General features: G+C 35.2%; 1 protein-coding gene across 3 annotated transcripts in view; it reads left to right on the top strand.

Annotated features, from left to right (window-relative positions):
- Nucleotides 1–14,614, top strand: part of CALCRL (calcitonin receptor like receptor) — a 104,197-nt gene that overhangs the window by 54,717 nt on the left and 34,866 nt on the right. For all 3 annotated transcript variants that reach the window (XM_001501668.7, XM_023622173.2, XM_023622172.2), the window contains 5 exons: nt 7,571–7,661; nt 7,834–7,923; nt 8,959–9,051; nt 11,331–11,466; nt 14,437–14,547. In XM_001501668.7, the coding sequence (XP_001501718.2) occupies nt 8,998–9,051; nt 11,331–11,466; nt 14,437–14,547 (301 nt within the window). In that variant the 5' untranslated portion in view covers nt 7,571–7,661; nt 7,834–7,923; nt 8,959–8,997. The remainder of the gene's footprint in view (nt 1–7,570; nt 7,662–7,833; nt 7,924–8,958; nt 9,052–11,330; nt 11,467–14,436; nt 14,548–14,614) is intronic.

Below are 14,614 nucleotides of genomic sequence, written 5' to 3'. Positions count from 1 at the left end.
GCCCATGGCTTGATGAGCAGTGTGTAGGTCTGCACCTGGGCCCCAAACTCGTGCACCCCAGGCCGCTGAAGTGGAGTGCATGAACTCAACCACTACACCAATGAGGCAGCCTCTCACTTTGATGAACTAAATGTAATAAACTTTCTTACTGTTTCAATTGATTACCGTGTGGAATTTATGCACTGTTGAATCATTTCTTAACATGTCCTGTAATTTCTGACACTCTGTAATTTTTAAATTTTTACCTAGGTCATTTTCTGTGAAATGCAAAAGAGATAAAAACCCAATGTAGCCAAAATTCAGAAATTGTTGGTTTCCAGTCCCAGGAGCATTAAGGCTATTCGAATGATGACAGCAATCAGTTTAGCTTGGCCTAGATGAACTGATTAGATTCCATTCTGAGAAGTCTGGCAAGGGAGCTTATGAAGAAGTATGTTTGCTTTTCTAATTTCGATTTTTTGCAGCGGAGAAGAGAGAGCTAGACTTTCCCCAAACGGCCTCTAAAATGTAAGAATAGTTCTAAAAGGAGGCAGTAGAAGATGAGGTGAAATCAAGATATGATTTGTTTTGGCCTAGATAACTTTTCCACGAACTCCCGTGTGACAAGAGAAAACTCAGGGAGCCAAAAGGTCCACTGTCCACAGTCTTCAAATTCCAGCTCAAACTCCTGGGCCAATTGGTGGTAGGAGACCCACGGAAAGTCTTCCTGAGCCAGAAAAGATGGTGTCAGGAATGACTTAGTTTCAAGGATGTTGTGGATTTGGGTTATTTTGAACAGAAGTATTCCTGTATGCCAACCACTTTTTTCTTTTTGCATAAATTTTGAACCCCTACCCAAGGCTTAAACTGATCTTGTCCTATTCTTTCATTTTACAAAAGAGACACCTGGGAGGGGTGTAACTCGCTCAAGCTCATTGAATGACAGCATATTGACTGAAGCCAGGACTAACTTCCTGTCTTAAATGTTCATGAAATCATCCCCCTCAGCACCTCATAAATGAGTCCTACGGGCTGTGTTTAAAAGTAATGAACTGAGCCTCTAAAATCAGCATAAGATTACTGCTCTTCAACTTGATAAGTATTTTTGTTGAGGTCAGAAGTCTTAACTTATATTCACTTTTATCTCCCTACACAACTAGGTAAAAGCAGATGCTCAATAAATAGGGTAAGATGACTAACTGAATTCCTGGAAGGATTTCTTAATTTAAAATGCATTTTAAAATGCTCGAGAGTAAGATAATATATGTGGTTTTTATTTTGGTAACTTACCAGAATGGCAAGTCTGAGTTGTCAAGCCACTTACTCGTGTAAGTTTAGAAAAAATCTACTATCACAACATTACTAAGAAAATGAGTTAAAATAAGACATTGTGTAAGAAAAAATATAAATGTGTTTGATGAATAAAAGTGAAATGAAACGCAAAAAATTGGATAGTTAGGCAAAAGAACTGAATGAGCAAAATAGAAACGTATCCTGACCTTTTTAAACCTTAATTATCCAAATAAATGACTCAGTTCTCTGAGTCAGTATGGTGTAGGGCAAAGGGCCCTGAATTTAGAGTGAAAGAATCTAAATTCTTAGCTTGGGGTCAGCCCTAGGCATCTGGGGGACCTTGGCCAAGTCACTAAAATATGTATACTGTACTTCCCTGGTTCATTCTGTTGAGATTATCATTGCCATAACTAATTAGAATCATAGAATAATGCAGATAATAGCAATAGCTAATGCTTATTGGGAGTTTATTATGAACATGTTCTTTATATCTGTCATGTAATTTAACATTTAAAACAACCTGACTAGGGGTCAGCCGGGTGGTGTAGCCGTTAAATTTGTGTGCTCTGCTTCAGTGGTCCAGGGATCGCAGGTTTGGATTCCAGGCACAGACCTAGCACCACCCGTCAAGCCATGCTGTGGTGGTGTCCCACATAAAATAGAGAAAGGTTGGCACGGATATTAGCTCAGAGACAATCTACCTCAAGCAAAAAGAGGAACATTGGCAACAGATGTTAGCTCAGGGCCAATCTTCCTCACACATGCATAAAATTAAATTAAAAAAATAAAAATAAAACAACTTGACCAGACAAGTTATAAAAATTCTAGGCCACATTGATTGAGCCACTGTTCGTACACCCATTTTCCTGTCAGGAGATAGGTTTAGAGAGGTTAAGTGCTGCAAGAACTGGAATTTGAAGCGATGTCTCTCTGATGCCAGCATACATCTTCTAACAAGTATGCAATAGAAAACAGAGCTAAAGATCAAGTTCAGTACTCATTTTCTAGTTGGATAAACCAAGCAGAAAAGAGTTGAATTGATTTTCTCAAAATCACAAAGCAATTTAGGAGCAGCTGGAAAGAGATGCTGCTAGCTAATGTGACTGCCTTGCACTATGATTTCCAAAGTTGGGAGAGATGACCAGTCAGTGAGAAGCAGAAACTTACCACTTAAGTTTGGAGAGAAAATGTAATTCTTGATCAGGTGAGGATTTGTAATTAGTCTTCTACTACAGTTGTAACAAACTGCCACAAACTTAGTGGCTTAAACCAACACCCTCATAGTTCTATAGATCTGGCGGAGCCAGCAGCAGGGCATCAATTCCTTATCTTGTGTTATCTCTTCAGCTTTCTTTTCTGCTGCATCTCTCTGACTCCTCAACATTCTTTTTCTACTTTGAAGGGTTCAAATGATTCATTTAGGCCTACCAGGATAATTCACAATAATCTAGGATAATCTTTCTATTTTAAGGTCCATAACCTTAGAATCACAGATTCTGGGGATTAAGGCATGCAAATATTTGGGGCCTCATTATTCTGCCTACCACAGGACTTTTCCATCTGTACCACTGGTTCTCAATTGTAGCTATACATTAGAATCACCTGGAAAACCTGAAAAAATGCTTATCCCTGGGCCCCAATCAAGATGAAGTGAATCAGAATTTCTAGGAGTAGAATCCAGGAATGATATATTTATTTTTTGCTTTTTCTCCCCAAAGCCCCTCTGTACATAGTTGTATATTCTTTAGTTGTGGGTCCTTCTAGTTGTGGCATGTGGGACGCTGCCTCAGCGTGGCTTGATGAGCAGTACTGTGTCCACGCCCAGGATTCGAAACAATGAAACACTGGGCTGCCTGCAGCGGAGTGTGAGAACTTGACCACTCAGCCACGGGGCCAGCCCCAGGAATGATATTTATTTAAAGGTGTCAGAAAATTATAATATGCTTGAGAGGATTAAGAACATCCTAAAACACCAGGTTTCTTCAATTTGATTAAATTCATTTTGTAAGTAATCCACTCAAAATACACTTTCTCTGTAACCTCTTTATGCCCTGGCTCTGCTAGGGTTTGGAGTCACCAAGATGGTAATGATGCAAGTCCTATTCTTACTGTGCTCACAATCTAGTGGCACAAACAGACACACAAAGGAATAATTACAACATGACATGATACGTTTTAAAATAGATATTTGGATAACTTGTTCTGGGAGTTCTGGGACATTAATTGTGCCTCGGAACATTGCAGAATATTTTGCTTGATTTACACTTGATAGTTCTTTTTCAAGTAGTCTGGTCAGTACTTAGAGGAATGAATTTAAGTCTGTCCAGGTTTCAGCATGCCCAGTGAGGATGATGTATTTATATTGTGCTTCCCAAAATCTAACAGGCCAAGAATTTCCCCGGGTGCTTACTAAAAATGCAGATTCCCAAGTTCATCTCCCGAAGATTCTGATTCAGAGGGTCTGTGGTGGGGCCTAGACACTCTAACATGTTCAGCAAGTTCTGGTGGTGATCCTCAAGCAGGGATCCGTGAACCCACACTTTGAGGAACGCTGGTTTACACTCCATCAGTGATTTGGTACCTGTTCATTCAATAGCCTGAAAAATAATGCAAGCTCCAAGTGATATTACAAAAAAGGACTTATAGTTTGAGTTTCTTACATGAGTAACGGATCGTTAGGAATGAGAAGTCTCTTTATATTTTAATTTTCTTACCTCTTCGTGTATTGAAAGTGTTAGGGACATTCTAGGCCAGGCTGGGAGTGGGGAATTGAAATCTTACACTGACATTTCTTTCTCAAAGACTCTATCGGAAATAAAGACAGTAATTTGCATGAATAATTCTAGCATGAAGTCTGAGCTTTTACCAAAAAATAAGCAGTGAGGACAGAATAAAGGTAACCAGGATCTTGTACTTTGACATTTTTCTCAGTGACACAATGTATTCTTCGTAGTATAGAATGACAGAAAGAAGTTTCTATTTGCCATACAAGTGTGGAATATTGGAATTGGGGAAAAGCACTTATTCTTTGCTTTGATTCAGGAGAAATGTAGCTTGTTCAATACGCCATAAAAGAAGGCATGTATTAGATAGGAAACAGCCTCATTTTGCTCGAACAAAGGTTCAGGATACTTAATGGCAAATTAGATATGTGGGGAAATGCTTCTGTTAGCCAACTTTATAGTGACTGGGTAAATAAATGGAGAAAAGAATATGGCTCAGGGCCTGTAAAAATTCGAGATACTTTGGAAATGGAGAATGGAGGAGTGGAAGATGAAAGTTTTCTTTTTTTTCTTAATCTTGGAGTGAACATACACTTTTAATATTATGTTTGGGTGACTCAACTAAAAATAAGAATTATTATAAAGAAAAATAAATTTATGGAAAGTGTTTTTAGGAATAATAAAACTTTGGGAAGATAAGAAGCCAGTTTGTAAGGCATTAAGCTGCATTTACAGAATTTGTGTTTTGTGTTCTGATAAATTAGTATTGATTAAGTCACACTGACTGATAATTTTTATGTAGAATAAAACATCCCTTTACACTGAAGTAAGCCAAGAAGATTCGTTGAAATTTATGAACTTGGAAACACAGATCCATGAAAAATGACTTGTGGTGTGGATCTATGGTGATTTTAAGAAATGAAACCAGAATGATGTTACATAAAGCCCTGAGTGACTAGGAAGCTATATTTCAAAAGCTATTTGAGATTTTAAGACATTCTTCATTTCTCAAAGTTTTCTGTGATGAGATAAATTATTTCTATTTTATGTTGGCGATTCTCTGGGCAAATTGCATAGGACTATTTAGAAATAAGCTATTTTTTATTCCATGTGTAAAAATTATTTTGTTTCTAGCAGTAGAGAGAAATCTTCCACTTTGTTTAATTTTGAGAAGTGAAAATAAAATAGTACTTACAGGATCCGTGAGGCTAGCAGTTAGAAAGAGAAAATGCCAGTAACTAATACTATACCATTGTGATTACAAATTCACTTCAGAGTTTAAATTAGAGCTTTCTCAGTTTTGAAGAAGTCCTTTACCTACCAACAAACCTGAGCCCAGTAGGAAAAATACACCAGCAGATTTATTCATTTGACTTGACCTCCTTTAAGTATGTATTTTATCTTTCCTCAAAATTGAATGAGAGCTGCTGCTATATTTCATGAGGCAGCATGTGACTCAGTTATCAGTAAATAATTTAACAAGATCTGAAAGAGGTTTACAATGATTTGCTCAATAGTTTTGGTCAGTTAATATCAAATGTATTTTAGCAAAGATAAATTTGGAATAAGCTAAATATAGAAAAGAGATCCATTTGCTAAATGAGCGTATTAGAGGCAGTATGCCAAGAACCAATCAAATATGCTTCTCCTGATAACGGTCATGTCATTACATCTACCAATATGAGACTCAGTCTAACCTGAACTTCAGACGTATCTGCAATGGTATTATCTACCTGGCCAGTCATGATCCCTCCATTATTGACCTAAAGAACTCTTAGTTAAAGGGGTGATTCCTCCATTTTGGACCACTCACCACATGTGTCTGCTGGCTGGAAAATTTGATAGGGCCTTGAGAGAGAAGATGACTCAAGTGACTGGATCACCACATAAAATGGACATTGCCAGATCTCAGGGAGAGTACAGCTATCCACCATGTGTTTGAAAGTCTGCCACCCAAACTCGTTGCTGCATCCTTGATAAAACCAGGGGCCATAGATCTGCCCTCTTAATTAGATGTGCCGCAAGTTTACATAGTGCAAGATACAACCCTGTTCCTAGGAGCACATTTTCCCAATCACTAGGAAATAGGGTGAAGAAGGAAAACTATAAAAGTGGAATTATTTGCATTGATGAATATTTTGTGAGTTGAATAAATCCCTCTTGAATTATTGGTGCCAAGATGATCCAGCGAACACTAAGAGATTTCACTAAGATATTTTGGATCTCTGATTTTGAAGCCTATTAGATAAGCAACAAAAATACCTGCTAGTGTTGGGTGAAATGTTTTTCAAATATGTCGGGTTTGGGAAAACTCTAAACATATTTTTTGAAGAACTTTCCACTTCGAGTTTTGAGCCCATGTACATATTAAAGGTAATTTAATCTTGACTCATGTGTAATCAAAACATTGTTGCATAAACACCTATCTTACTTCCAAAGAGAATAACATTTGTTTACATTCTTACTTGTATATTCCTGGACTATATATATTTAATACAGAAAAACGTAAATTACCAATGTCTTCAATTTGGCTTAACTTTATGACTTCCAAAGTCAGTACAGTACATTACTGTTTATTCAATATCAAAACCACCACAGAACTCGAAAACTGAATAGTTTTCAGGACATTATCTTGTAAGAAAGTAAACATGCTGATATAAGAACTTTTTTTCCAATTTTCATTGTCAGTATAGATTCAAACACCATCTAAAGCCTTCTACTAGAAGAAACGACAGTTAATTAATAGTTATGATTAGCATTCTTGGTTGTAAGTTTAAAATCCTAAAGTACTTTATTGATTCACTTTTTCATTTATTTATTCATTCATTTGTACACCAAATGTAAATTAACTGCCAGGCACAAAGAATACAAAAATCAATCAGATACGGTTTCTGGCTTTCAGAAACCATACCAGCAAGGGAAATAGACATACGGAACTAAGACTAATAACACATCCCAATAAATGATTAGATAAAGTTATTCAAAGGAAGACTAAGCTATTGTTTAATTTAAAAGACTTTTTATCATGTTCTAGTTTTTTGAAATTTACTTAAAATATTCAGTTAATTGCTCAGTGTCTCAACAATCCTGGATAAATGAAAATTGATGTAAGTTTCTCCAAATAATGGAAAACAACAAATATTTGTGACAAAATTCAAATATATTGTAAGCAAAAGAGATTTTGAGTAATTGGAGTAGCTTAGTGCGAACCCTCTGGCTGAATGGTTAAGTTTGCATACTCTGCTTGGCGGCCCAGGTTTTCCCTGGTTCATATCCTGGGTGCGTACATATCACTGCTCATCAAGCCCTGCTGAAGTGGTGTCCTACATAGCACAACCAGAAAGACCTACAACTAGAATATACAACTGTGTACTGGGGAACTTGGGGGAGAAGAGAAGAAAAAAAATTGGCAACAGATATTAGCTTAGGTGCCAATCTTTAAAAAAAAAAATTGGAATAGCTTAATAAAAATATCATTTTGAAAGTGGTATTTTCTTTGAAAATTTCAATTTATGATGGAAATGATTTTGGTTTATTAAAATAATGTTAAATTATTATATCAATCAATATTTCAGGTCATGACCCGTGGATTTAAGAAATTCCTCAAGACGATGTCGAATATGATCCAAGAGAAAATGTGATTTGAGTCTGGAGACAATTGTGCTTGTAAGTCCTGGAAAATTAGATTTTCTCATAGTACAATGCAATAAAAACTAACATATCAACTCATTAATTACTGAATTGCAAAAACTTTGATTCATTGTTTTCCTCATGCTACTTTTTTTATATTTAAAATTAATACAATGCTTCTTGATTTTTTGGTTATATTTTTCTTAAGGTCAATTAGTAAGAAAAACCCAATATAGCTGATAGAAGAGAAAACATTATTTGGAAGATTGCTACAATTAAAAAGAAAAGCTGCTTCTAGGTGAGTAATTGGTGAGGGCAAGCAATGGCACAGATTCTCCGTGCTAGTTAATGATGTGCTCTCGTTGCTTGTGATAATAAAAATAATCAAAGCATGTGGAAAGATTTTTATGATTCTTATTCTTATATTTGCCCTGTAACAAAAATCATGACAAGTTTCCTAATGAAATTAAATCCAAGTGCTTAGTTCACTGACAAATATCTACTGATTGGAATTTTTTTATCTTCTTTGAAAAATATTTTTTACACATTCAGTTAAATAAGTGATCATTTATATCTCATAAGAATACTGTGAGAGTAGGTTGCTCAGGAGCCTTATAGGGAGTAAGCAATATACACTTTACCTTAGCAATGTTTGTATCTTAGAATTAAGAAGGTAGGGAGTGGTGTTTTAGACGTTATTATTCATTAGCTCAGAATCGTATCTCCCATTAGAAATATTTAACAGAAAGACTTTTATTTGGTATTGCCCATCTCCTGTAAACTTATTTTAGTAATGTAGATGACTTAGGGAATCTTTTATTTCCTGATTAAAAAAAACCAATTGAATCCTGAAATGAAGAATAATTTGTATTAAATTATAAGGCCATTTTTATGACATATGCATGTTGATTCCCAAGAAATTGACCTGAGAACGATTTTCTCCCTTAAATTAATCAGAAAAATAAAAATGAGATTAATACTCATAGGAAATAAAGGTAAGCTTTTTTTTGTGTTCTTGTGAAACTCTTTATTTTGGTATTTTAATCATTTTATCTCAATTTTGGTAAAGGAAAAGAAAGCAAGATGTTTTCTAATTACTTAAAAATATATATGTAAGAAGCTTTCCTGATGGTAAGGCTAATTAAATTAAAATGTATTTAATTAAGTTCTTTAGTACTTTAAGCCATGATGCTCTTAACATTTGTAAAACGTAAGAGTATTAATGAAACCTTTAAAGCAAAATTATTGTGTAGTTTTAAAAGAAATTATCCATTGAGAACCATCTATATTTCACAATATTGATGAATTATATTTCTTTCATTTTCTATTGCAGTTTGATTTATATTATATAGCATATTTCATTTTGGCTTTAATGATGGAGAAAAAGTGTATCCTGTATTTTGTGTTTCTCTTGCCTTTTTTTATGGTAAGCATAAATTCCTCTAATGTATCTCCCTATCTCTGATTATTTCTGTTTTCACTTCCAATATACCAATAATTGATAACGGTTAATGACAACAAAATGACATGCACATATTTGATGCATAAATTAAGTAAATTTTTATATCCAATCAATACAGCAATAATTCATTTCCTTTCAGTGGGCACTTTTAGGCGATTAATCCGACAGCAGGCACTATAGGATGGTGGGCAGGGTGTGTGAGCAGGGGACGTCAAAGTGAGGAAGGTCAGTGGATACCCATGCTCAAGACACCAGTGGAAAGTAATTATCAGAATGGCTCTATAGTACTGTTGTAGTAGCAGGTAAAATATTTTCAACCAGATCTGTTGATTCTAAGTTAGATCTATCAGAAAAGCAGATTCCAACCTGTTGATTTTTCTCCCATTCTGCCAACTGATTGACTTATATTGACTGAAAAGCGATTCAGAACCATGCACTATATTTTAAATTAATTTCCTCAGCTATTCATTCAAACAAGTATGAAGTGTCCATTTTCTGACGGGCACTGATGCTAAGTTTGGAGCAGCTATGGCTGTGAGTGTTTGCTCTCATGCCTGCCTCTGCAGGTATATGGGGCTATGTGGGACCGGAAGTGGAGGATAGACTATGGATGACTGAAAAGCAATTGCTATACTGGAGGGGTCATATGCCTTATACATTTAATTTATTTTTATTTACAGAAATATTTTGTTCATATTTTTTCTGTGTCTCTCTCATATTAAAACAGTGACTGCACCTTTATCTCATTACATGTATGAGAAACCAAGAGACATAAACTCATCTAATTCTGTGCCAGCAAATAATTTTCTCTCCTCTTGTGTTCCCAACCAAGCAAACTCCACACAGATTCAAACAAAGAAACGCAACAAAATGTACAAAACCTAAACGGGGAAAAAAGCAAGACTACATTCCTGTTAGCATTTGTATTTGAAAACATTCTCAAGTCTCAAGCGGTCCAAATTCTGCACTTCTTAGATGTTATCTTAGGTAAATAGACCAGAATTCAAGAAACAGCTCTTCTGTTTCTTCAGCTCACACCCTCCATTGAGCATGCCAATGAGCTGCTCTGGCCAACACTGGTTTCCTGTAGGTAATTCTGGAACCGATTACCAATCTGATTATTGTAATTTAAGAAATTGTGACCGTTTCTCTTGAGTTCATTCAGATGGTGTTCAAATCTGAGTTCTTATTTTAAGCAAGAGTAAAAATGATACAGGTTTTATGCAGTTCTATAAACTTCCTGAGAACAAGAGAAAAAAATATTAATTTTCTTGATGTTATAAATTTCCATTTATTACTTGTGCAGCACGCCTGCTGCAGAAATCCTTATTAGGAAATTGAAACCAAAAAAAGAGGAAAGAGTTAATGTTAAATGGTGGTCAGGAGATGGTGAAACTTCAGTGGTGCTACACGCTGAGGGAATATTACTATTCAGACTTTACTAAATTCAGCTTCCTGGTAGAGAAGAGAAAATCAAGAACAAGAGAACAAAATAAGAGTAGAAAGATAACTGCTTCTAGAAAATAGTTAATAGAAATAATGGAAAAGTGAAGGAAAAATAAGATTTAAGAGATATTTTTACTGGACTCATATCATAAAATGGGGAAAAATCATAGAAATTAAAGTGGAAGTGAAGCTTAAAATAGTGCTACTAAATTGGAAGAACATAAACATAGACTTTGTCCAAAAACTTTATTGATATGCATACAATAAAAATTCTATTTACCAGCATCATAGATGAACTTGTCATTATTTTGATTATCAAAATATAGTGATAAAAATGACAACAATTTTGAGCATTTACCTCGTAATTAAATGCTAGATACTTCCCCTCTGTTGTCTTAATACTATTTCATCTCATTTTACCTAAGAAAGCAGAGGCTTAGGGGGTTAAGAATCTTGCCTACATTCACAGAGCAGGAGAAAAAGTAGAGGTGGGTTTTGAACACAGCTCAGCCTGCATTCCAGAACATGTCTTGGAGCCAGCTCCCACAGGCTGCTGAGAGCCGACTGCTGACTGTGCTTCCCCACGCTGCCAGTGGCAACTTCTTATAGGTGGCCTCAAATTGGACATGGTGGGGATATTTGTACCATGGAAACTGGCAAACACTGAATCAGGGAGTTCCCCTTAGAGCCAGCTGACCACGCAGTACATCACTGCACTTAGAGTTTTCCACGGTGACAGCCAGCCTCCCACAGACATTCTCACAATTCTGAAGTTTTATTTTTTTTTAATTCCTTAGATTCTTGTCACAGCAGAATCAGAAGAAGAGATCCCTGATGACTCAATTCAGTTGAGTGTTACTAGAAATAAAATCATGACAGCTCAATATGAATGTTACCAAAAAATTATGCAAGACCCTATTCAACAAATAGAAGGTAAACATGACTATTTAATTTTAAATGTATTTGATATATATATATATATTTTTTTAAACTACCCCATTACATCATTATGGGTTCCTTAGCTTCCTTATTAAAAATGTGTTAGCTTCTAGTTTTTCTGGTATATCTGCAGTTTTAACTATTTATTTATGGAGAATATTTATGACATAATTTATCTTGCTCCTTTTAGAAAATTCTATGTAAATAAACTATGTGCAACAGGGGTATTTTTAGGGATAAATAAAGATATTTAAAATATCAAATAAGTATATGTCTTGAATTGAATCACTGACCGTCGATTTTCAGTTTATGGAATCTGTGTTTCCTTTTTTCACAATCTTCATAGGAGCTTGCATAACAGAATGACAAACAGTTTTTTTTTTTTTTGGCCAAACACATACTTTGCATAGGACATTTGGTAGCAAAGCTAATGAAATCTAAGTGCTTCTGTTTCCATAATGTGTTCTTTAGATATTTTTGTCACATGTATTGAGGGCCTATTAAGTGCCAGATATTTGCTTCAATTCTGAGGATGCAAATATAAGTAGCTGAAGTAGCGTTGCCAGATTCAGCAAAAACCAAAACCAAAAACAGGCTCTGTCTTTTACCTGCCAACCCTAAAGACAGGGTCATCTTCAAGGTATAAAACGCAAAACTCACAGTGAAACCAAGCAAAATGAAAAGATTTTAGATATTTCTAAAGTGATAAATTATCATTGGAAACAAAGATCTTAAAATTTGGGGGAAAATATTTGATAGTATAATACATACTGTTTCTTATATAAATTTAATGTTATAAGTAGGTTATTATTACTATTTTTAACTGTTAAAATGAACTTGCTTGTGAGAAAGAGAAAAAGGTGATTTTTCTACATTGGTCAACTTTTAGAATCTTAATTTAACTGAATAATAAAATTACTTCATCTTTGGAGAAGTATTTAGACATACCTGTCCAAACATTTTTATTATAAGATACTCAGCCAGTTAAAAAATATCTTTAAAATACACCAGACAATGGCAAATTATCTAATATTAGGTCAATAGTGGTCAAATTATCAAGTAATTACAAATTATATTCAAATTCTGTGTTAACTGATCTGGCTTTTTACTTTATTTCATTAAAATCTCAGTGTTATTAGTTTAAAACTATTGAATTAACACCTTCCAGATTATCTAGATATATGTAAAAGCAGGCTTCAAATCTAATTGTTGAACAATAGGAATATCTCTATGAGAGTTTCATAATAAAACAATTTTGTGATAAAATGAGTTTAGGATCACTGCATTGTAAATCTTCCTCTTGGAGCTTCATAATGCTCTTTGTAATTTTAAATACTCTAGCATGTCTTGCAATAAAGAACTGTCTTTATTTTAACTTTGTGTTTCCCAAATTTATTTGACCACAAACTTTTTGTGTTTTTTTGAGGAAGATTAGCTCTGAGCTAACATCTGCCACCAGTCTTCCTATTTTCGGTCACGAAGATTGGCCCTGAGCTAACATCTTCTTCTATTTTATATGTGGAACACCTGCCACAGCATGGCTTGATAAGTGGTGCCCAGGTCTGTGCCTGGGATCCTGGCCTGCAAACCTCAGGCCACCAAAGCAGGGTGCGCCAACTTAACCGCTACACTACCGAGCCAGCCCCTGACCACAAAATTTTTTAATGGAATACTTTCTCATGTCTCAAATGACATACAACACGGTTTGAAAAATTCTGGACCTTGCAGTCTATCATGCTGCCAGTGTTGTTGTTAACCAGATGGAATATTTTGGAGCAGTGATAAGGAATCGTTTGAGATGCTTTCTAAAGTGATATCAGCAAATTTTTCTCTGCTAGGGCACAAAACACATTTTATTTAGTAATAGATGGATGCAAACTATTTAAATAAGTATTTGAAAATCACAAGAGAGAAAACTGAGGTTATCTGAGGTTTTTTTAAAAATTGAGAATTATTTAGACTTTCAGGTCAAGAGAATCTTTCTTACTTCCATGAAGGCTAGATTGATTCTGAGAGTGCTGTAAAAATCTGTTAAAAAAATAAACATCCCGTGTAGCGTTCAGGTTTCTATCAATGTGTGCTTACCTGACAAGGTGGAAAATTACTTTCTTTGATTCTAGACTGTTAGATCTTTGGAACAATGATCATTTTATTTCTCTATGCCTTTAAACAATTTTATATTTTTTCATGTAAGAAGTTTTTTATTAAACACTCACTGGGGCTAGCCCGGTGGCATAGTGGTTAAGTTCCCTCGCTCCACTGGCAGCCCGGTGTTCATGGGTTTAGATCCCAGGTGCACACCTACACATCACTCATCAAGCCTTGCCATGGTGCCGACCCACATGCAAAATAGAGGAAGATTGGCACAGATGTTAGCTCAGGGTCAATCTTCTGCACCAAAACATTTAAAATAAATAAATAAACACTCTATTCCATTTGAAAAGAAAAGGAAGGAAAGTGAGTGCTAGAATTTGGTGGAGGGGCCTAAATAACTATGTGTCAGGGTTAATATGATGAAATAGGAAACATTGGAACATTCACTTCTTCGGTTCAGAATATACTAACACCTTGGCCTAAGAACGCAGTTTCTAAAATAAAATATGTTTCTGATTTCCGATATTTTTTTATTTTCAAGCATAGGAATGCTAATTAACCACTACTTTCAGGTTAAGGACAACCGGCAAAGACCACTGATTTATTGAATAAGTAGCTATCTTTGAGAACTAGAATTAAAGCGAAACTTTTTATATTTTTTTCAGCTATTTCTACATTTAATTTAGCAATTAGTTATTCTAATGATTACTTGGTGAAAAATCTAAGTTGTTGCTATAGATTTTATATGATGTCTTCATTTTCAATAGACAGTCTTTATTCCATGTCAGTGTGAACCCACTATTAAGACTCTGTGGCTTCACGTCTAAGTAGAAGCGGTTAGCGAACCCTAATCTGTACTTTCTCCTTAAGGCATTTACTGCAACAGAACCTGGGATGGATGGCTGTGCTGGAATGATGTTGCTGCAGGAACCGAATCAATGCAGCACTGCCCTGATTACTTTCAGGATTTTGATCCTTCAGGTAAAAGCAGAATTTATTTTCAAATATCTTTGACATCTAACTAGCAAACCCTAGGTTAACTAATTAC

Source organism: Equus caballus, chromosome 18, assembly GCF_041296265.1.
Source record: "Equus caballus isolate H_3958 breed thoroughbred chromosome 18, TB-T2T, whole genome shotgun sequence".
NCBI lineage: Eukaryota > Metazoa > Chordata > Mammalia > Perissodactyla > Equidae > Equus > Equus caballus.
This window is presented reverse-complemented; position numbering and strand designations above follow the sequence as displayed.